The sequence below is a fragment of the Pistacia vera genome, unplaced genomic scaffold (assembly GCF_008641045.1).
Source record: "Pistacia vera cultivar Batoury unplaced genomic scaffold, PisVer_v2 Contig313, whole genome shotgun sequence".
NCBI lineage: Eukaryota > Viridiplantae > Streptophyta > Magnoliopsida > Sapindales > Anacardiaceae > Pistacia > Pistacia vera.
In genome coordinates this window covers 557,073-580,890 of record NW_022196128.1, presented here as the reverse complement: position 1 = coordinate 580,890, position 23,818 = coordinate 557,073, and the positions used below count along the sequence as shown (strand labels likewise).

Sequence of the window (23,818 nt, the reverse complement as noted above, 5' to 3'; positions counted from 1 at the left end):
CTTGGCACCGATTTCTCTGGCCAAGGTGAGCAGCTAAGAGGGCTTCGTATTCGGCCTCATTATTCGGGCACTTGAACCACAACGGACTGCTCGTGAATGATGTCTCCCCTCTGGTGTGATCAGTACTATTCCGAGCGCTTCCGTTGACATTACTCGATCCGTCTACTAGGAGGGTCCACTTTGAAGGTGGTGCGCGTTCATGCATAGAAATTCTTTTTCGGCTGGGCGGTTTCGTTGGTTGAAGTCGGCAATGAAATCTGCTAGTGCTTGGGACTTGACGCGGTGCGGGATTGGTATGATACGTCGTACTCGCTGAGTTCTACTGTCATATGCATGAGTCGGCCGGACAGTCTGGTTTGTGCAATATTTTCTGAGCGGGAAGAGGTGACCACAACTATAGGTGGCATTGGAAGTACGGTCTGAGCTTCGGGTGCATGATGAGGGAGAGGGCAAGCTTTTCCAGTTGGCTGTACCGAGTTTCTGCGTCGAGGAGCGACTTGCTAAGTAATAGACCGGTGACTGCTTCGTTTCTTCTTCTGACAAGTACTGCTGAATGGCCGTCTCTGAGACCGCTAGGTAAGCGTAGAGCTTTTTTCCGTTCATGGGTTTGGACAGCAGTGGGGGTGTAGTCAGATACCTCTTCGCTGTTGTAGGGTTCTTCGCATGAGGGGGTCCAGTCGAACTGTTGGATTTTTTGAGGGTGGAAGAAGGGTGACACTTGTCAGCGGACCTGGGATGAAGCGGCTCAGGGCGGCCACTCGTCTTGCAAGACGTGGAATCTCTGACGCAAGGTGGGGATGGTATGCTGTGAGAAACGCTCTGATCTGGTCGGGGTTTGCTTATTCCTCGCTGAGAACTATAACCTAAGAATTTACCTGACGAGACGCCGAATGAGCAATTTCTGGGTTCAGTTCATGTTGTACTTCCGGAGAATGGCGAATGCTCGCTAAGGTGGTCAAGGTGTTGTTCGGCAATCAGGGATTTGACGAGCTGTCGTCGATGTAAACTTCCATGGTCTTCCCTAAGTGGTCAGAGAACATTTTATTGGAGAGACGTGGTAGGTGGCTCGGGTTTTTCAGTCCAAACGGCATTACCTTGTAACAATAGGTTCCTCTCGGTGATGAAAGTGTCTTCTCTGGTCGTCCGCATGCATTAGAATTGATTGTATCCCGAGAAGGCATCCATGAAACTGAGGAGTTCGTGCCCTGCGGTCGCGTCTACCATCATGTCAATAGTGGGAGCGGGAAAGAATCTTTGGGGCAGGCTTTGTTTAAGTCTGTGAAGTCGATGCAGATCTCCACTCCCGTTTTTCTTCTTTACGACTACGACGTTTGCCAGCCATTCGGGGTAGTGGACTTCTCTGATCATGCCGTTGTTTAGGAGTTTTTCGATCTCTTCATGATGACTGGTTCCGTTCAGCTGCGAATTTTCTCCTTTTCTGCTTGACTGGCGGGTGATCTGGATCTACCTTGAGCTGGTGGACCATCGCGTCGGGTTGATCCGGTCATGTCGGCATGGGAACAGGCGAAACAGTCTTCATTCTTTTTTAGAAAGTTATCGCTTCTCTTTGTCTCGGGGTCGAGGCGGGAGCCTATGTTTGTTTTCTCTCTGGGTCATCCGGATGTATCTGCACCTCATCCAGCTCCTCCATTGTCGGTTGATCGGGCTCGGTTCGGAGGGTCGGATGAGACTGTAATTGCTATGAGGAATGTCCCTTGCCTTTGAAGGCGTCTGTAGCAATCCTAGAAGCTTTAGGGTGCCCTTGATCTCCTGCACTCCCCACTTGGTTGGGAACCTGATCGTCTGATGGAAGGTCGATGGCACTGCCCGATGTCATGATCCAGGGACGGCCCAAAATGACGTTGTAGGGGGATGGGCAGTCGATCACCAGGAAGACAGTCTGCTTGTTTACCCGCCGGCATAGATAGGAAGGGTGATCTCCCGATTGTGTACTTTTGTTCCGAGCTGAATCCAACCAGCAGTGTCGGTCGTCTGTTGATTTTGCTTCTTCCAGTCCCACGCTTTACTGCTTCGAGGAACAGGATATTCGCTGACGAACCCCCATCCACGAACACCCTTTTCACTAGGATGTTGGCTATTTGTAGGGAGAGGACTAAAGCATGTGGTGAGGGGCCACCAAGGTGATCGGCTGTCATCCTCAAATGAATACTTGATGGGAGCATGACCGAGACGGATGAACAGACTGGATTTCATGGTGGGTGGTTCTAGCATACCGCTTGGCTGACGAGTAACTTACCCCACTGATTTCGATCCCTCGGAGATGAGCGAGCCGAAACCCTTAGGTGTCGGTTCTCGCGAGAGGGGGCGACTGTTGTTTGGAGCTTTTCTGGCTAATGGTGTTCTTCCCTTTGTCGGTGAGTAGGTCACGGAGGTGTCCTTTCTTTAGGAGTGCAGCAACCTCGAGCCGAAGGGATGAATCGCGGTGTTATGCCCATGGTCGTTGTGGAACTCGCACCACTTGGTGTGTCTCTCCTTGCTCCGGATTGAGCTTACCAGGCCATTTGACAGCGGATCCCATACCTTTCATTATCGCTACGACCTGGGTTGGTTCAATGCTGAGACTATACTCTGGTATTTTGAATTGATTCGATCCCGATTGTCTGTTATTGCTTCTCGAGGGTTGGCGGTCATAGGTCTCCTGGCTCTGCTCATATTCCTTGAGGGGGGTTGTAGCGGTGCTCTGCCGGCCTAGGTTCGGTTTCCTGTCGTTCCGCCTAGGTTCGTATCTGGAATGGGCGGCTCGGTTCATCTCATCTTCCTCCCACCTTATCTGGATCACGGCTCGGGCAGAGCGTCTTCCATGGTAGTACAGCTAGCTTTGTGAGCTCTTGTATAGTTCCGTCTGGAAGGAGGCCTTTCCTGAAAGCGTCCACAGCAGTCTCGGGGTTACAGGAATAATAGAGATTTTCTCCTTGTTGAACCTGCTAACGTACTCTCTAATGGTTCCTCTCGCGTGGTATATTCGGTACAAGTCGGCCGACAGCTTCTCTAGCTTCTTGCTGCTGGCGAACTGTTCCACAAAAGTGTCAGTAAGCTGAGCGAACGAATCGATGGATCCGTTCGGGAGATTGTTACCATTGGAGCGCCGGACCAGACAAACTAGAACCGAAACTTTTGCCCATACAGGCTTCTCTAAGCGGTCGGGGTATTGAAACAGTAACATCCGCTGTTTGTACGAGGCTATGTGGTCGTCGGGTCGGTGGTACGTCGTATGGTTTCATGTTGGGGATACTGAATTTTGGGGCATGTCCGCAGGGCGATCTGTCTGCAAAAGGTGAGTCCGCGTAACAATTCGGTCTACTTTTCTTGGTTGGGATTGGATTCCTGGGATACGCCTCATTAGCTTCGACGTCTGCCAGTCTCTTAACCAATACATGTTCTAGGGTGAAGGAAATGCTATCGGTCATCCGTCTTACGGGTCTGGTACGCTCGTGGGTCTACCCGAGGGGGAATGACGGATCAGTCCGTCGTGCGTTCTTGGTAGCATATGTCTTCGTTCATCCCTTCTGGCTGGATGAATCCCATTGCACTGTTCTGTTGTTCTTCCCTAATGGATGGTCAGGGGAGTTGTATGGTAGTCGTTCGGTCTTTCGGGATGGGTGAGTTCAAGAGCTGAAGTTGGTTTGGTTTGGCCGCTCACCCCACGAGGATGAGCTAGGCAGGAGGGGGTTGTGTTGAGTTGACTGGAGGGGGGGTGGCATGGTGGAGATGGGATGTCCTAGGATTCTCTGTTAGATGTTTTGATCATGATGCTGGGAGGGTCTATTGGGCCGCGCGCCGTTGTGTCTTTATCTCCGTTAGTCAGAACGGAGTAGTCGGGCCCAATGTGTCAAGCGGACGCGGCTTTTACCAGAATCGAGGGTTGGTGCTCTGGTGTGGAGAGGGGTTGCATGGAGGGGATAATGGTGCGGAACCGGTTGGAGGGTGCTTGGCCGGGGAGAAACTCGAGTTCATAGAATTGAATTACTTTCTCTTCAGCGACTGGTTCTCGACCCGGATGGATGCGTTTTCGGCTTCCAGTGCGGCCACCTTGTCTAAGTTTCTTGCATGAGAGCGGTCAAAGCCTCCAGTCTGGCTCGAGCATGGTTAACGTCTCCAGATTGTCAGCCATGGAAATTCCTCCACGTAGCAAGGTTCGTCACGCCGGATGATTGCTAGAGACCTCACGGTGGGCGCCAAACTGTGACGTAAAAATCTACCTGGACGGAAGGGGGGTCGATCCCGTGAAGTCAAGGCCTAGCGATCTGCTGCACCTGCACACGTAGAGAAACACACGTGAAGCGAACGGAAAACACGGGTGGTGTTGCCGTAGGCACTCCGCGTCAGTCAGTAGGCTGAAAGGGCTAATATAGTGAGGGCTAAGGAATAAGAGATTACCGGAAGTCTAGTCGGGGACTGTGACTACGGCGAATTAGTGAAAACTCTCGAGTGAAGAGTCTCGGGTGTAAAGGTGTAATGTTGATGTCCCTTGTGAGAGGGCTGGCCTCTGTTTATATAGTGATCGTCTGGTCTCCCAATCTTGGTAGAAGTAGGAGTCCTAGTACGACTGATGCAAACCTGAGAATTGGGTTGCAGTAAGCTGTCTTACCAGTGTCGTATAGGAAGGTGATTCTGATTAGGAGAGTAACTCGAATAGGAAAGTGATCAGGAATAGGAAGGTATTCTGAGGGGGTTGTGGGCTTGGATTTGTCATGGACCCAGGACATGGGCCGGTTGAGAGGCTTGTGCCCGCTCAGTTTGGGCCGGTTTGTTCCTCATGTAAAGAGGAGTACGGCTTGGGCCTTTGCAGGACTGGGTTTGGTCCTCCTTCGCTAATGGTCCTTTTTCCCTATTTGGGCCAAGGACGATTTTTGGCCCTAACATATATATATATATATTAAAGCAATTAGTGAAAAAAAAAATTGTATTTATTTTAACTGAAAAATGTAAAAGTAATTATGGATAGGGATTTCGTAAAGCCTACTATAAGACACATTGATTTATGTAAGAATGATTAGTACATGGATAATTTCTAATTATTATCCAAAAATAAATAATTAAATTGCTTTATATAATATTAAATTTCATAATTTTGAAAAATGAATAACTCTACTATGACTTATTGAGTCAATAATAACCATTGAATCTCTCCGATGGTTAATAACCATTCATCAATTGACCATTGACAATCTTGTCTGGTCATTAATGACCCCTCAACATTACCTGTTGTAAGGGTAGATGACCCCAATCAATTTTATCGAGGTATCTGAACCAGCTTTTATGTATCTGAACTAATTATCGGATCCCATTAAACATTATATAAGTCCAATGTTCCAAAGTAAGATACAAATATGGTAGGTGACTCCAAGGTGATTTGAACCTAGGAAATCAATAAAATAAGTAAACTTTCTTGACCACCAGACCAATCCCTTAGTAGGTTTGTCCGTTCACACGAGTCCTACTTGAATGCAGATTTATTTTTTCAAGCGTATGATTTAAACAACGATTATCCAATGAAAAGAATCTTATATTGACTTGAGCTAGTAGTTGATATGGTAGAGATGAGTTTGTATATATACATAATAGAGTGATAATGTTGGTGGTGGTGGTAAGGTAGCTTGAGGCTTGAAGTTAAAGGGAATTTGGAGGGTTTGCTAAAGAGCACCGACAGTTTTGGTAAGCAAAATATGCACCAACAAGTCTTAGTTACATCTAAGCCTCACGTGGAATCTGATTGGATTGTGCGAATATATTTTTTTATAACCCATGTGACCCTAAAAGACTATTTCTCTTCCCTAACCATACAAACTCTAATTGGTTCATACCTTCAATTTCCCCACCTTCTACTCCTTTTCAAGATCTACTCTCTTTGACAATGTGGTCCATTTCCTCTTGTTTCTTCATAATTTATCAAAAGGGTTTACTTGGTCATTAAAAATAGAAAAATGATACAGTTATCAAAAAAATACACCGAATTCACACACCGACAAACGTGGCATCATTTTGATCCTCCATTAATTATGAAATTTTTTTTTTAAGAAAAGAAAATGGTGCCACGTATGTTGGTGCGTGAATTCGACGTATTTTTTTTTTGTACCTGTAGCATTGCTCTTAAAAATATAGTTTTTATAATTTTTTTTATATTAAAAGAATGTTTATAAAGATTCAGTGGGGTCGTTATAGGGAGGATATTTTGAAAGTATATTCTTAATTCATGTTGGGTTCATTAATTTATATCCCAAATGAATTTTTATGAAAGGAATAGTTTCTCCTCCTAACTTTACTATATATCAAATTTATTGTGTCATTTACTAAATAAACTCCAACATACATTCTTGTAATTTATGTTCCTACAATATAGTTATAAAATTTCCTAAAATTAATTCACGTGAATGTTAACTTTAAGGGGTTAGCCTAATGGCCAAGGAGATTTGCTCAATTTCTTGAGCTTTTTGGTTCAAACTTTGCGACACTTACCATAATAATATTATGGCTTACTTAGTACTTTAAGCTTGTAAAGTGTTCAATGGATTTCAAGAATTAGCTTAGGGGTGCGTAAACTGGTCCAGACACCCCGATTACCAATAATAATAATAATAATAATGTGGATGTTTATAGCACCATCCTTGTTATATATCTAAGAATTCAACACCTAATAGAACCAAACAAAGTTGAGTTGGAAGTAGATTGAGGAAAGATAGACATATTTATTCAAATTCTGTATGTAATTTTAATTATTTGTGGAGCATAATGATTTGAAATTTTGGTAGTGAGGGTTGAGCTAATAATAACTTGTCCCTTTTCGCTTCTCAACAACTTATAACTCTTACTCTTAGTACTTAAATTTGCCCATTGGGCATGGCCATTTTGGCCCCCTTCACCCATGTGCCCACTCCTCTCACAACTCATATAACCTCTCCCTTTCTCTTAGGGAAAGCCAAGCCCCCACCACACCACATTCACCATTTGCTTTTTCATATTTTTTAAAACTTCTGACTACTTATGTTTTTAATGTATAAAAACGATTTTTCAAGTTAGAAAATTTTGATTTTTCTCTAAAAAAATGGTTTTTGAAGAATATATCCATTGAATGCTTCTCTATAAGCCTTTTAAGAAATAGGTTAATTTCATATGTTTTTAAAAAATGGTAGAATGTCGAGTGTCCCGATAATTTCAAAAACTATTAAATACACTCATAAAATTATTAAAACCTCCTAGATTATCAAAAATCCCCATTGAAATTAGAGTTAATTACTAGACCTCCCATTAGGTTTCAATCTTTCATAGGCAGATAGAAAAAATCATTAGGTTAACACAAACACCCATTCATTAAACTGTCATTAGGGCTCTGTAAGGGTTATTTATTACGCCCCCTTTAACATAAAAAATTGACAAATTGCCCCCTATATTTAGCCACTTGCACCTCTTATTGTCAAGTTTTGGTGTTAAATTAGCTAAGAGGGGGGCACAAAGTTGAAAATTATAATATTTAATATTAAGCAATGGGGTGGGATGGGGAAGGGATCTCATTCACCGTCCCCATGCCCGCCCTCAAAATCACTCCCCACCCCCGCCTCGTCCCCGTTACAGGGATGACCAGAATTCCCCATCCCCACCCCATGGGGAATGTTGAAGGCCCATCCCTACCCCGTTAAGTCTTTAGATAGCGTTGAAGTTTGGCTGGATAGAGAGATCAAGTCAGCGTTGGCAAATGACAATATGAAGTCGACTAAGGCCGAATGGCAATGGCACTGATGGCAGGTTTAAGACTTAAGGGTTAAGGTTTATTCTTGATCAATTGTTTAGGTTGAGGAAAATTGGGAAAATATAGGTTTATATAGGTAGAATAATTGTGTAATTGGCGGGTCGGGACGGGCCACCGGAATTTCGGGGACCATTGTCATGCCTAGTAAAAATATAAAAACTGAAAAAAAAAATTAAAATATATAGTTTTTGTAAATTGAAAAATTCAGTAATAACTTTTTTTAAAAGAAAAAGGATCGTTGATTTCGGCAATCTAAGAATGGTAGTTCCGAAGATTTCTGATCGTCTTGCAAAGTAAAATAATTTAAAATAATATTAAATCTTAAATTTATATATATATATATATATGGAAGGGTAAAATAGACCTTTTATCTTAAAATACTAAATCATATATTAAATATTTCAAAATAATAAAAAAAATTAATTTTCTTATATATATATATTTAAGAAAATTAATTTTTTTTATTATTTTGAAATATTTAATATACGATTTAGTATTTTAAGATAAAAGGTCTATTTTACCCTTCCCTCAATTAAGTTTAATACCAAAAATGGATGGCAAAGGGTGTAAGTGGCTAATTATACAAGATAACTGTCAGTTTTTTATATTAAAGGGGGTGTAATAAATAACCCTAAGTCCCTAACAAAAGTTAAAGAAGTTACTATGTTTGTGTTAACCTAATGATATTTTCTATTCGCCTATGAAAGGTTAAAACCTCAAGGAAAGTCTATGTAATTGAAATTAAAAAAAAAAAACTAATAATGGTTAAAAAAACCTCGTAAATTGGAGAATATCTAATAGTTTTTAAAAATTGATAAGATATTTAAGTTTAAGACTTAACAATCTCGATTAAATTAACCTTAAACAATAAATAAAAATGTTTGAAAACTAATTTAAAAAAAAAAAAAAAAAAATTTCAATAATGGAAACAAAAACAAATAAGTTGTCATTTATCAGTGTCATACCCTCACCACTCACCACAAACAAAGATGGTAGCTGAAATGCAATAATATATAAAAATCTCATCTTCTCCAAGCCAATGTCACCATCAAAATTCTTGGCTGATAGAACACAGCTACGTGGGCAACTGTCACAATTCACAATTCTGAGGCTCATATGAAGGTGACGATGGCAGTTGCCCCCGCTACCAAATGACTCTTTGAGTAAGATACTTGCCTTCCACACCTTTCAAAATTTTATATTTTCTTCTTACTTTTATGGAGTAAACGACTTTTCCCATCCAAATAATAGCTTAACGACGCTTTTTCACCCTCAGATTTTTAAAAAATACACATTTAATGGCACTTTCCCGTCGATCCACCAATTGTCGTCTGATTTCAATATCATTGTGACCCCACACTACTATAATTCTCTTCCAAAATCATCACGCACCAAAATTCCTCAAACATTACTCTCGTTGACCCCATCAATCACCGGCAATCGAGCGATTAGGATTTGTATAGCCACCAATCCCAAGTCAAATTCTAACCAATCATGACCACAAAAATCTAACATTCCACCACCCAAAAACTCAACGGTCTTCTCTCTTTAAAAGCCTCAAAAGAATGAACCAAGTTTGCTCCCTATTTGCCGCGCGAATTGAAAAGTGTATTTTTTTTAGATGAGAAAATGGTAGTTTAAAAGTCTATGGATAAGAAAGTGTTATTAAACCATTATTTGAGTGGAAAAAAGTCGTTAACTCTATTTTTATGTCTATTGAGATAATACATGAGTATTTCCCAAAATAGAATTCAAAAGAAGCCCTATTTTACATGGTTGGCCATTTGAATGATTCATTAGTGTTTTTATTTTTATTTTTATTTTTCCATAATAAAACAAGAGCTACTATTCAACTGCCCTTAAAGAAAAATGATTTGATCCCAAATCGACCAATCAGTGCGGGCTTATTCATCCGGCCATGCACTCATGGGAATCCATTCTCTGAAAGATCTTGGCTTCCGTGCTTTGGTAGGTCCTTTTGATGACCTCTGTTATATAAAAGAAATATCTATGAGAAAATTAGGATTGAAATGTAATAAATATAAAAATCTCATCTTCTCCAAGCCAATGTCACTGTCAAAATTCTTGGCTAATAAAACACAGCTACATGGGCAACTGTCACAATTCACAATCCAGCATCAATTCTGACGGCTCTGATGAAGGTGATAATCGCAATTGCCCTAACTTAAGATACTCGCCTTCCACACTTACTATTTTATCACTTATCCATCCCTTCAAAAATTNTAAAAAAAAACCTCGTAAATTGGAGAATATCTAATAGTTTTAAAAAATTGATAAGATATTTGAGATTAAGACTTAACAATCTCGGTTAAATTAACCTTAAACAATAAATAAAAATGTTTGAAAACTAATTTAAAAAAAAAAAAAAAAAAATTTCAATAATGGAAACAAAAACAAATAAGTTGTCATTTATCAGTGTCATACCCTCACCACTCACCACAAACAAAAATGGTAGCTGAAATGCAATAATATATAAAAATCTCATCTTCTCCAAGCCAATTTCACCATCAAAATTCTTGGCTACATGGGCAACTGTCACAATTCACAATTCTGAGGCTCATATGAAGGTGATGATGGCAGTTGCCCCCGACACCAAATAACTCTTGGAGTAACATACTTGCCTTCCACACTTGTCCATCCCTTTAAAAAATTTATATTTTCTTCTTATTTTTATGACTTTTTCCCACTCAAATAATAGCTTAATGACGTTTTTTCATTCTTAAACTTTTAAAATACCACTTTTTCACAAAAAAAAAATACGTTTAATGACACTTTCCCGTTGACCTACCAATCACTGTCTGATTCCAATATCATTGCAACTCTATACCACTATCATTTTCTTTCACAATCATCACTCACCAAAATTCTTCAAACCTTTTTCTTGTCGACCCGTCAATCATCAACAATCGAGTGATTAAGGTTTATATAGCCGCCCATCCCAAGTCAAATTCTGATCAATCACAACCACCAAAATCCAACCTTCCATCACCAAAAGATTCATTGGTCTCCTCTCTTCAAAAGCCCCAAAAGAATGGGCCAAGTTTGCTCTCCGTTTGTCGCCAAATTGAAAAATGTATTTTTTTAAGCGAGAAAATGGTGGTTTAAAAGTCTGTAGATGAGAAAGTGTCAGTAAACCATTATTTGGATGGGAAAAAGTTGTTAACTCTAATTTTTTATGTCTATTGAGATAATACATGAGCATTTCCCAAAATAGAATTCAAAAGAAGCCCAATTTTACATGGTTAAGGTTGACCATTTGAATGATTCATTTTTATTTTTATTTTTCTATAATAAACCAAGAGCTACTATTCAACTACCCTTATTCATCCGGCTATGCACTCATGGGAATCCATTCTCTGAAAGAGCTTGGCTTTCGTGCTTTGATCGGTCTTTAAAATCCTTTTGATGACCTCTATTATATAAGAAATATCTATACGAAAATTAGGATTGAAATGTAATAAATATAAAAATCTCATCTTCTCCAAGCCAATGTCACTATCAAAATTCTTGGCTAATAAAACACAGCTACATGGGCAACTGTCACAATTCACAATCCAGCATCAATTCTGACGGCTCTGATGAAGGTGATAATCGCAATTGCCCTAACTTAAGATACTCGCCTTCCACACTTACTATTTTATCACTTATCCATCCCTTCAAAAATTTTATTTTCTACTTATTTTTATGTCTATTGAATATTGATATGAATAAGGGGTGTATACAAATCGAGCCAAGCCGAACACCAACAAGTTTGAGCTCCATTCGTACAAAATTTGTAAAGCTCAAGCTCGACAAACTCTGGAAGCCAAGCTTGAGCTCGAGCTTAGCTTGTTTATGAGTCAAGCATTGTTCGAGCTTGAGCTTAGGCTTGAATTTGAGCTCATGAAGGGATGCTGAGCTCGAATAGCTAGACTCGTTTATGAGTTGAACATTGTTCGAGCTCAAGCTTAGGCTCGAATTCACGTGTGCTTACTAGGGACTTTTGTCGAGAACTACTTGTAAAAAAAAAAAAAATATATCCTTTTGATAACCTATGCTATATAAGAAATATCTATATGGTCAAATTAAAACCCACAATAGAAAATTAGAAATGAAACAGGGGAAGGAAGAGATGCTAAAAACATGCTATTAATTCAATTCATTATTCCTACCTTTCTTGAAAAAAACACTTATATTTTAAATTAAACTAATATAAAAACATTTTATATTTGTACTTTTTAGAAGCACTTTTAAAAATACCCAATGACATTGCCAAACACAATGGCTGCGTTTGGTTGAAAATTTGGGGGTTTTGGGAAAAGTTTTTTGAAAAAAGTTAAAAAAAAGTTGAATTGGGCGGGTATTACGAGGTAAAATTTATAAATTAATAAAATCTCCTTTATGTTTGTTTTTTTACAAAATACCCCCTATAATAAAACATTAAAAGTTAACAAAAATACCCCTAACCCACCCTCAAACACCCCCAGCCGGAGACACCCCGGAGGTGGCCGGAGGCCGTATGGGCGCATGACCGGTTGGATCTTGCCGGTCATGCGTCGCATGGCCTTTTCGGCCAGATCCACGGTGGATCTGCCGGAAAAGGCCAGATTACGGTCAGATCTGGCCGTCAACGGCAGATCTGGCCGTATTACTCTCAACGACGGCCAACAAACGGTCGTCGTTGATGGTCAAAGACGACCGTTTGTTGGCCGTCGTGACCGAGTGTTACGGCCAAAGATCTGGCCGTAACGGCAGATCTTGGCCTTAGATCTGGCCTTTCGGCAGATCCACGTGGATCTGGGGAAAAGGTAGATCGGCGCACTGCGGCCAGATTCAGCCGGTATGGCGCCATTCTACCAGATTTCGGCCATTTTCCGGTGGTGGTGGCGGGAATCTGGTAAATTTGGATTATTGGGTGTTTTTGTAATTTAAAAAAAAATATTAGGGGATTAATTAAATTATCAAATTTAAAGGGTTTAAAAAAAGTTGAATAATTTTGGGAGTAGTATTCCAAAAATCTGAAATTTGGATAATTTACTGTTTAACTTTTTTGGGAATACTAAAAGTAGTATTCAACAAGTTTACCAAACGCAGCCACGTATTATAAGAAGTTGACTGACAATCCATTAATAGAGTTCCCGAAAGCAGACGAAAAATTCAAACTGAACCTGTGGAAGACCATTCAAAAGCAGTATTATAAATTTCTCCCAAGAAATCAGCCAAAAAGTTGAAACACAAAGCAAAAATGATTTCTGGGTATGAATATTCACTATACCTAGGTCCCATGAAAGCAAACAATAAAACCATTCATGAACTGTTGTAATTTATAAAGAAATTGGAGGGGGGAGTCCAGGTTTCATTAAAATTGATTTGACAATTGTTGTCAAATAAGCCTGGGAGGGGGTGACCTACGTTTAATCTTACCAAATAAATCAATAGCTTTTGGAATTAGAGATCATTTGTCTCAAAATCAATCATTAAATGTCTGGTCGTGAATTGAGAGAACTATTCTTGTTATTTTTTGAAGGGAAACTTTTCGATTAGTTAACCATCATTATTGATGCAATAATCAATTAAGACTCTTTAAATGTATTATTTAATAAGTCTTAAATTGATTTATGAGTATAATAGAGGTGATTATTGAAAAGATTGACCTGATTGTCAACTTCAAGATCTCAAAGAATTAGGGAAGTATGTACAAACGACCGAACATCTCATAAAAAAAAAAAAAAAAAAAAACAATTAGTACCTCGGGGAAACTTTTTTTTTTTTTAATTACAAGAAGTTGGTTCACATCCATCATTGTATTAGAAGCTAATTTTTTTTTTTTTTTTTTTTTATGATCAAAGCTGTCTGAACTAGCTTACACGCACCTCAACTAATCCTCTAAGACAATCAAATTAACGATCAAAAAATCCTCCAATGACCATCTCTATTAATAACCGAGAAGAATCAAACTCAAAACTTATTAACTAATACACCCATGAATCCTTATTCGACCACCTAGGATGATTTATTTGGAAGCTAATTCTAAACACATTATTTTAGAAGTTCCGCGTATCCATATATTTCAAAGGGAAAATATCAATACCAGATTTAAATAAAATAAGGGCTTTTTTTATATGCAAAAGTGCTTATGCTTTCCCATTTTATTCTATATTTATGAAAAATAAAATAAATAAATTATGAGAGCAAAACCATAAGACTTTAAACCTTACCTCAATATCCCTTGATTTGGAAATTATTTTCACCTGTTTCGTTGGAGTTTGATTCATATGGTCTATTGTGAATCTATTGCTGTACCTGTATTACAAAGAATCTGATTTATCAATTACCAAAACCTTTTCCTCTCAAAACACAAACGCAGCTTAACCATATTTCAGACTTCTTCCTTTTCTTCAAATGGTTTTACAGCCTAACTTGATCTTAGCGAAAAGATCGAGAAATGTATCAAATAGTTTTTTATATAAATGTCTTAAAACTAATTAAACTTTCTCAAGCTTCAGGATCTCTGAGCAAATAATTCAAAGGTAATTATATCATTCATGGATGCAGCAGACTTTCCGGCACCTAAGACCGGAACAAGGTTAAAAATAGGCTCCCCATCAATTTTAACCCTCTGCTCGACTTCAGCGAGTTGATTGAATGCACTGGTGAAGATGGCCGACAGTGTCTCCATGGGCATGTCAAGGGTTGTTGGGATATAGAGCCTGAGGTTCTGCGTAAACAAGCAAAGCACTTGGTGAGGATGGTTTGGGGGAAAAGAATTAGTAGAACCACAAGGAAATAGAATAATCAAAAGCTATATATCATATCTAAGAACAGTTAATTTCGTATGAAAATGCGCTGTTTTCGTTCAAGAAACTGACCATTACGTCTCCCCAAGAGAATTTGTTTTCCATGATAACTTTACTGAGAAGATAAAGGCAAAATTGTGATAGTCTTTCTATTTGTCCCTCTGTCAGAGAAGTTAGATGATCCACTTTATGATTGGCATCTCGGGCCTCGGAAAAGATCCTTGCAGCAACTTCACCAGTGATGCTTAAAAACACAGCACATATCTTTTCGCCAATAACACATTTCTGAAGGCAAGAATCATGCCAATCTGCATGCTGGAAACCCCAATAATTAGGTATGTTCATACAATATGGGTCTTGCACAGTCTCACTCTCTGTCTCCGAACCCTCCATCACATGAAGAATGGGTTTTATTTCTACAAGTGCTCTGCAATACCAAAAAGGAAGTAGAGTGCATCTCAGTTAAGTGCAATTGATATCATAACTCACATGGAACATAATACAACAGTGTAAATCCTCAATAAATTCCTAAGGTAAGAACTTGTAGCAATTCACTTTGGTTAAATTAATCATAAATTCCAATGAAAAGTTCTTTTATCACAAAATATTACTACACATTAATACAACATGTCTATTCAAAAAATAAATCATCCAATCAACGTGCAAGTGATGAAACCCTAAAAGTATATATTTATCAATGTTACATAGAAAATCTTGCTAGAACGTAATATGCCATGGGCTAGAGAAAAATCAATTTTGAGCATTTAAAATATGAGCTAAAAGATTTGGTTTATAAGGCTGAAGTTTGGCAGAAAAATCTCTCTTCTAATAATTTCCTACCCAGTCTATAGTGTCTGGAGTCACCAACACCACGTTGTCAATTTTAAAAAGTGAGAACACTCAGAGAGCAGCTTTCCATAGTGCTAACTAGGACCCCAGCACATTAAGGTGCTTTCAATTGCTCTGACAATTTAGTAATTGTGCATACGATGAATATTAGAGCAGCTAACATAACACCCAGAGCCTTAGGCATTTGAACACTTGATTATATTTCCATATTTTAGTAAGTGAAAGCAATGGTTTTCATTGGTTCCCTTCAGGCAAGCAACTGTTTAAGGAGACCCAGATAAAGTGGATACTGTTTCTCCAAACCTAAATTTACGACAGAAATGTCAATTGCACAGACTTGTTACCTTTTTGGTAGATCAGAGACAAGCACATATAGGAAAATAGGATCGAGTACTTTAGACATGCTTCCTTCTAAATTAGAGACTCTCAATTGCTTTAGAAAATTGTCCAGCTTGTCCTGTATTTTGTGTCTCTCAGATGATGCAACCCGTGATGAACAGTAAATAACAAAGAAAATAGTTGACATAGATATTGAACAATCAAAGCTTTTTGCCACAGCTTCACTGTTTTGTAGTGCTTGTTCCAGCTCTATAGCAGGGCCTCCATCACAGAGAGTCATGGTGGGAGGATCAAGGCCCAACTGCCCAGCCATGTGAAGTACTTCCTTATGCAAGGTTGCCTGAAAATGTCAAGACCAAGTTGAATACATCTAGAGTATGGTAGCAAGAGTGTACTTGCAATTAAAGATCTTCTAAGAACTACTTTCATACCATATTCAACTACAAGCATACATCTCACAGAAAGCTAAACATGGAAGCTATATTGTAGCATTGAACATAGGACATTTAAACAATCCTTCGTTCAGACAGCAGAGGATAAACCCTGTCGCTTAACATCCAAAGAAAAAATCCTAGTGATGCAAAGCTCACTTCAGTAAAAAGTACATTTTTATAGGGAAAATAGTGTTGGTGGTAGCATCAACAGAATGGTGATGACAGTGGTGGAGGTGTCAGTAGTAGCAATGATTGTGATTGGGATGAAGTGGAAATATCATTCTTGCAACTTTAATAGTTAAAATGGTAAAATTTTAGAGTGACAATAAAGGTGACACTACAGATGGACCCCAAATAACAGAATGTTAAAAGTGTGATCTAGCAATTTATTATACCTGACTGTATGGTCCAATGCAACTAGGTGCCCAGCAGGATATACTTTGTACATGCAAAACCTTTTTGCTTTGATCTTTTCCCACTAGAACTTCAATATATGCCTTTCCCAAACCCGATTCCATCAAAGGTAATTCAATTGTACTGCGGGATGGAACACCAAATGGGCACTTCTCCAGCGTAATAAATTTCACATATGTCTCATTTGCTATTGCAAAGTCATTCATATTAGCAATGTACAGATGTATATAGAGGACATGCTCCCAACCAAAACCATATCCAACAAGTTGTAATTCAATTTGCTTTAGAACAACTGTTAAATCTTCTTGCAAACCTGGTAATTGACAAACAACCCAAAACAACCAAGCGTCATAGTGCAGTCACAAGCAAAAGCAACAGAGCACATATTTCTAAAAAAAGAAGAATACATGCATGGAATGTCTAGTGCATGTATGTCTCATCCTTGTGATATTTACCTGCTGAAGTTTTGCTTGGACCTTGCAACCAGCAACATATGGAAAATGTATTATCCTTCTTTGTCTTAGAGATGTTAAGTCTGAGATTTGTAACTTCAACTAAATTAGTGACTTCAGCAACAGACTGGCTAGTAGCCTCACACCTTTCAGGACAGTCTCCTTGCACTTCAAAATCAACTCCTGTTTTCTCTTTACAAAAATTCTCAGTTTTCTCGCCGTCACTTAATGAGGCAGACACTGACTTACTCTCCAAATGAAATTTCAAGGGATGAAGGACCCCAACTGGAGCAATGGAATCTGGGGAGTGCAGCACAACTTGAAATTCATCAAGCACAATTCGAGCATTCTGAAAATTCAAAATGTTCTAAGACTAACAGAAATTGGAAAAAGAACAATAATCATGAACATTGTCATAACAGAAACAGCCTTTGTTTTTTTATAACAGTTTGACAAGAATAAAATACACAAATTTGTAATCGTAAACTCATTTTGCCCAGTACATCAAAGGAAAAGATAAAAAATGGACTATCAAACAAATGACATCATGATGAATATACCAACACAACATTAAAACTCGACCCTCTAACAGAATGTTGATACCAGTTTTTAGCTTTTATGGTTTAGTTAAAAATGTATGCGGTACTCTTATGATTCAATCAAAAGGAGAGTTAAAACGTATGAAAAATTACTTAGGGGAAGTGCAGATACTTTCGTAAGTGATTTTAACCATTCATAATGACATTCTCAAGTTCTGGACAATCTCAAGCATCTGATACCCATCTCAGGTAACCATTCCAAGAAATTATAAAATGACTGAAAAAGTCAAGAGTAGCAGGCAAGTTGACCGGCTTAAACCCTCCCACGCTCAAATCAATAGGGAGATCTTAATTTATAGCTCAAAACTGCTTTGGATTGTGTTTGTGTTTGCAGAATATTTTTGTAGAAAAAATTCTTTAATTCATAAAAGAATGAGAGGCACAAATATTGACAAAAAGCACATAATGGGAGGAGGATCCCAGTCTCTTCTTGGCATAGAAGGAATAATAATAACTCACTGGACCACTAGTTAGTCAATCTCTCATCCATTAAAGTTTTCAAAGTGTTCATTAATTTATCCAGGCAGGATCAATCAATTGATAACTTCTCCTTTACTAATGCTCCCCCAGTTTTGGTAAAATACTCTTGCTTGCCCTTTAGCAAAGACATTTTTATTTTTCTCATTTTGGGGTTGTGTTGGAGTGTTGCACTTGAATTAGCCACATCACACATGAATTAGCCCCTATAATGATGGCATGACACATTAATCTAGCTTCCACACATGTACTCATAGGATTTGCTGGAATATTAACAGCAACTTCAGACATAAAGAACCCTAGTTTCAACTGATGATTAAAAAATTCATCACTAGAAGCTAAAGTTCTTCTCTAATTTCTTGGGGTGCACTACCTTATACTTCTTCTACTTGTGCTCCCAAGTTCACTTCCTAAGATCCTAGAACACAATTACAAGGACCATAACATGGATAAGGAGGTTAAATGTCAAGTGAAAGAACTCCCAATTAGTCCGTAATATAGAAGGATTCAAAATACCTCTAATAAAGACAATGGATCACTAACCACCAAGGGCAACCACTAGAAAAGGGATGAGGTGATAGAATAATAGCACCTTGCCTGAATTAACAAAAGGAAACCTGAGGGATAAGAGAAAGATAAGTTGACCTAGTCTTCCCATTAATCTCCCTTTCTTTCCAGGTAATAGCAAGGAAAAAGAGGAACATCCTCTCATTTTGTGTCTCCTAAAATTTTTATGCCGCTCCAATTTTCTCTTTTTTTGAAGAGTTTTTCTCTAAGAAACTAAAGAAACACATACCACGAGAAATTGGGCCTTAGATTAAGCATTTTCCCTACAGATTTGAGTGTCAAAGGATTTAAACCAGCAACCCTTGATCTTTTCCAATCATTTCGCAATATCCCAAGATGGGCATCATATGCCCAAGATCTCAACATCAACTCTAGATCCCAAGACTCACAGTTATGAACACTTAAAACTACTGGCATCCTAGCTTAAATTTTTAACTCTTCTTAAAATGAATCACAAAACTATCCTAGAACAACTATTCCATACAAATAAATTAATGTAGACATCATAGGCATTGGTGTATGGTTACTTAGATCTTCTGCTTTACATATCTTAGGGTTTAGTTAAGGGTATTTTAAACTTTTACTGTTTTAATATTAGGAATTTTTAAATTAGGATTTTCGGTCTATGAAATTAGGGTAAGTTTTTTTCAGTTTCAAAATTGAATACAAATCGATTATTAAGGTATTTTCCCCTCCATTTCTTTCAAATTTTCTCCCCTTTCTTTAAATTGATTGTGGATCACAGAAGATAAAAAGAAAGGGGGAGAATGATATAAGCACGTACTGGAACACCTAAAAACCTGGTATCAGCACCTACCATAAGGTTTTTTATTCAAAAAATTAAAGCATAAAAAAAAAGTAAAAGGTGATGATGGACAATAATCGAATCAAACTGGTTAATTAGAAAAGAAATCAAAGAATGAACTTACAACAAAGATTGGGCAATCAAGTGTCAATGTTTCATATTCACCTCCCTCACCACAGACATTAATCCCATACAACCTGAAGAGATATGACAAAAGAAATAGTATAAGCTTTAAGTTATTCTTGGAATATGCAAAACTGCATAATACATGCAATAAAAATTGTGTAAAATATGGAAAAAATTTCATACTCTTTCAACTTATGCAAATAGGAATCCAAGAATGCTATTTCTTTACCCAAATGTTTTCCAGCGTCCAACCCCATGGCTGCAACCTGCAATTACAGATAGTTCACTTTCTCTACGCTGAGGCTATAGCATGAAAAACAAATTATTCTACTAATTTCTAATTTCAAACAAATACTAAGACATATGACTTGTAGATTAAAGACACCAGAACTTCCGATATCAACACATGGCATGCATACGTATACTCATCAAAGCACAAGTTTCTTCCCAGAGAATCACAATTGCTAAAATCTTCACATCAACTAAGTTGTAATAGGGCAGATACAGAGTGCAGAAGACTAGGAAATGAATGAGAAATTTAGAATCTTGTTTCATGTTATGGAAAAAGCAATAAACTATTGTTTTCTAAATTAGTTGGCAACTTGGTGGGTTTCTAGCTATAGCTACCACTTAGAATAATTCAGACCATATTATTTATTTAAAATCGCTACATAACTCTAGCAATAAACAGAAATAGAAAAGAAAGAAACCAAGTCAGCACTGTATCTAGATAGGGTTGCATACAATCAATCAGATGATATAATAGGATCTGAAATCTTGTTTTAGTGAGAAATGGAGTAAGTGGAGGGATATGAGTTTATGCAATTATATTTGAAACACATAGTAGCAGTATCTCAAAGGCTTCAAGGCATCAACTTAGCTAGTACATAACTTAATTGAGTACATTTCAGTGGTAACTTAATACTCCAAAGAGGAAAGCACAGTGATATCTCTACTTAAGAAAGTCAATGTAAAACCCTGTAAGTCATATAAAAAATACTCAGAATGACAGAAAAAAGTTGAAGTCTTCACAAATTAAAGAAACAAAACAAATAACTAACCGGAAAACAAGGGATACCTTAACTGTGATAGCCTTAATACCATTGGTTATCTGGATAAGGAAAACATCTAGTGAGACAAGAAATATGAATGTTGATCAATGAGCATTTCATTTTAATTATTAGAAACTTACCATTTCGTGAAGGAGAATTGACTGATCTTGCTTCCACAAATATGCTAGAGAAACTAATCCTAATCTAGAACAAACGCTTTCCACACGTAACCTTTGATAATCTGAAGCAATAGCACCTGAAGATACTGCTGTGACAGATGGTATTTGTCTTTTTACTTCATTCAACAAAATAAACATATCTTCAACTTCATCTCCTGGTGTCATTTTGTAGGTAAGCTTTTGATGCCTATACACAAACCATAGAGGCCAACTAGATCATGAAAAGAACAATAAATCCATTCATCTAGTAGATAAAAAACTTAAGCTTCATTCCTCATAAAATATTAAATTTTCCAGGTAACATTCTAATCTGACATGGAAGAAGAGTTCCCCAATTTTGTGCATAAATTCACAAACCAGCGTTATCATCAATAAATTCACAGAAACATATGTGTGTGTACACTACATTGCATAACTGTAAAGATTATACATGCTACCAGAAGAAGTTACCAGTCCTCCTCCATTGTAAGGGCTATTCAAATTCATATCCAAATGTAAGTAATTTGAGTAGTGTAGACTAAAAATTCCACTCATTTCAAATTGATATTTCTATAACTGATAGACCTCCCATTAAGCAGGTGTATCAATATAAAGGGCATAAGGGTAAAAAGGCATGCATGTGTGTTAGTGGAGGTTGGTTGATAATTCTGATGATTGTCATTTCCATTCCATTAATACAATACCAAATTGTTTCAGAACTACATTGTTCTTTGTTTTTCTGCAATTATTGCCTATTGTGTTGCTGGGTTTGTGTGAGATTGATAGGGAGTTCCATCAATAACTAATCTATAACAAGTTAAGAAACCACTTGACCTAAAAGCTTGAGCTATTAGGCGATAGTCTAACATTAATATTTACGTCTAATAAGCTTTTCAAATTGTAACGTGAATGCATGAGACTGAACAAAACGAACCAAGATTTGATTTGACATGAAGAACTAGAACACAAGACCTATATCTTTGACATCTTATTAAGAAATCATTTGACTCAAAAATCTAAACTATTCAGTAAGAACAAACATTAATACTAAAGTCTTAAGAAACACAAATTCTATATGATTTGGTTCTCAAATACATCAATCCAAACTTAATATGCACCCACATATAATCAAAGGATTTTTATGTTAATATGGATTAATAGCTAATCCATATCAACTACCATAAAAAAACATAGAGATCTAAAATTGACCAAAATACAATGTATGACATGATGCATGAAGATATCAATGTTTATACTAGTCTAGTTATGTAAAGATAAAACTAAAACTTGTCCAAATAAGACAAATGATTTTACCAAAGAATTCCCGAATAAAATGGCTTGCCTTGTGGAGCCTTTTATCCTTCTTCTGAACAACGGCAACCCCATGCACTCAGCATAGCTCACAATTATTTGGTGTCCAACCTGACAAGAAAAAACAGAAAAGCACTCACTAGCCCCAATCATAAAGTGGAAAAAACAAAACCCTTTACCTTCATTTATGAATTATGATTTAGAATGCTATGGCAGAAAGCCCTTTTGAATAACAGTGTTCAATGTAAAAGCTCTTGACGAAACTTTGAACGTATCAAGTCAGTTTCCAGAAAAAAATGACACTGCCTTTCCTGATCTAAAAAGCATTGTTGGAGATACAGCAATCAAGTACTTCTCCAGAAAGCACTCCAAGCATCCTTTTGATACAAGAAGCACATTCCTTCATTTCAAATAAACACGACAAAAATAAATAAATAAAAAGAACCCTATTGACAATCTGTAAGCACTTTTCAGGATGGAAAAATCACGCTAGAAATTTCAATAACACTTCTCCAGTACATAATCAAAATCTCGAAACTTCCAATGAATTAGATTAAAGATATTACAAACCAAACGCAGTGTTAACTGTTTGCCTATAGTGTGCTTCTTAACATTAAATACACATGAATGCATTTTAGAGAAGCACTTAAAAAAAAATTCTTAAATGCTCCTTGAAAATTTACTCCATAAGTGCTTCTCTGAAAAGTACTCTAGTCAAAATCACTTCTACCCGGAAATGATTCCCGAAAGAAAAATTTCAATACACAGAGTTAGATAAGAGTAAAAACAGAAAGAGAGTGAGTGAGTGAGTTCTTACAGTTTGATACATGTAGCTATCCAGTTCATCCACCGAATCATCAGACGGCAACAAATTCGCCAAAGCAACAATCTATATATTACCAATCATCAATGAATGCTTGAATATTTTGTTGCAAAGTCAAAAAACAAAGACAAAGTGAGAGAAAACAGTAATTGATGATGAACCTCGTGGCCGTATTCGATGCATTTCATCATGGCGTAACAGCTGTCCTTGCCGCCGCTGACTAACGCCACCACCTTCATATTTCTCTCCGTCTCTTCACTGCGCCTTGGCCTTCGGTTTAGGGTTACTGCTACTCACTGAAGCGTGGAGCCTAGACTGGTTTAGTTACCACGTGCGGATGACTAGTTGACTACACTCGTAAAACTATTTTCAAAGCCTATTATCTACTTTTACCAAATTACTATTGAATTTTTACTCTATTCTCTTTTACCTGTATTTATCTCATCAAATACTTTTTAACACTTTAGTTTTTTATTTATTTTTATTTTTAATCGGGATATCTAGCCCAGTTTAGGGGTAAAATTCGAGCCGAGCTCGACCTAGTAATAACTCAAGCTCGGCTAGACAAAAATTGAGCCGAGCTCACGCTCAATTGGCTCGACTACAATATTGAGCCGAGTTCGATCATGTACCTACTACGCTTGACAAGCTCGTGAGCTGAGCTCGATATATTATAATTTTATTTTACTTTTCCCCTCTTCTTTGTCCCATCTCTTCTTCTTCTTGCCTCTTCTTTCTTCATTTTTCTCCGGTTTTCCTTCTCCTTCCATTTACTTCATTTTCTTTATTTTTAGGGGGGGTTTAGGAGTGTTGTTCTTGATAAAGAAGAGAGAGAGGATTTTTTTTCTCA

General features: G+C 37.7%; 1 protein-coding gene across 2 annotated transcripts; it reads right to left on the bottom strand.

Annotated features, from left to right (window-relative positions):
* Positions 1 to 14,063: 14,063 nt before the first annotated feature.
* LOC116136417 (diphthine--ammonia ligase) lies at positions 14,064 to 23,291 on the bottom strand. Of its 2 annotated transcripts, XM_031422131.1 has the most exons (12): positions 23,130 to 23,291; positions 22,963 to 23,034; positions 22,177 to 22,256; positions 20,817 to 21,042; positions 20,703 to 20,735; positions 19,808 to 19,890; positions 19,623 to 19,695; positions 17,054 to 17,399; positions 16,580 to 16,911; positions 15,756 to 16,090; positions 14,635 to 14,989; positions 14,064 to 14,483 (listed from the first exon to the last, which is right to left on the bottom strand). In XM_031422131.1, exons 1-12 carry the CDS (start codon positions 23,205 to 23,207, stop codon positions 14,268 to 14,270), a joined length of 2,229 nt encoding a protein of 742 aa, XP_031277991.1. In that variant the 5' UTR covers positions 23,208 to 23,291; the 3' UTR covers positions 14,064 to 14,267. The 2 variants fall into 2 exon arrangements, with proteins under 2 accessions (XP_031277991.1, XP_031277992.1); XM_031422132.1 differs by lacking the exon at positions 23,130 to 23,291 and having other exon boundaries at positions 22,149 to 22,256; positions 22,963 to 22,985.
* Positions 23,292 to 23,818: the final 527 nt, after the last annotated feature.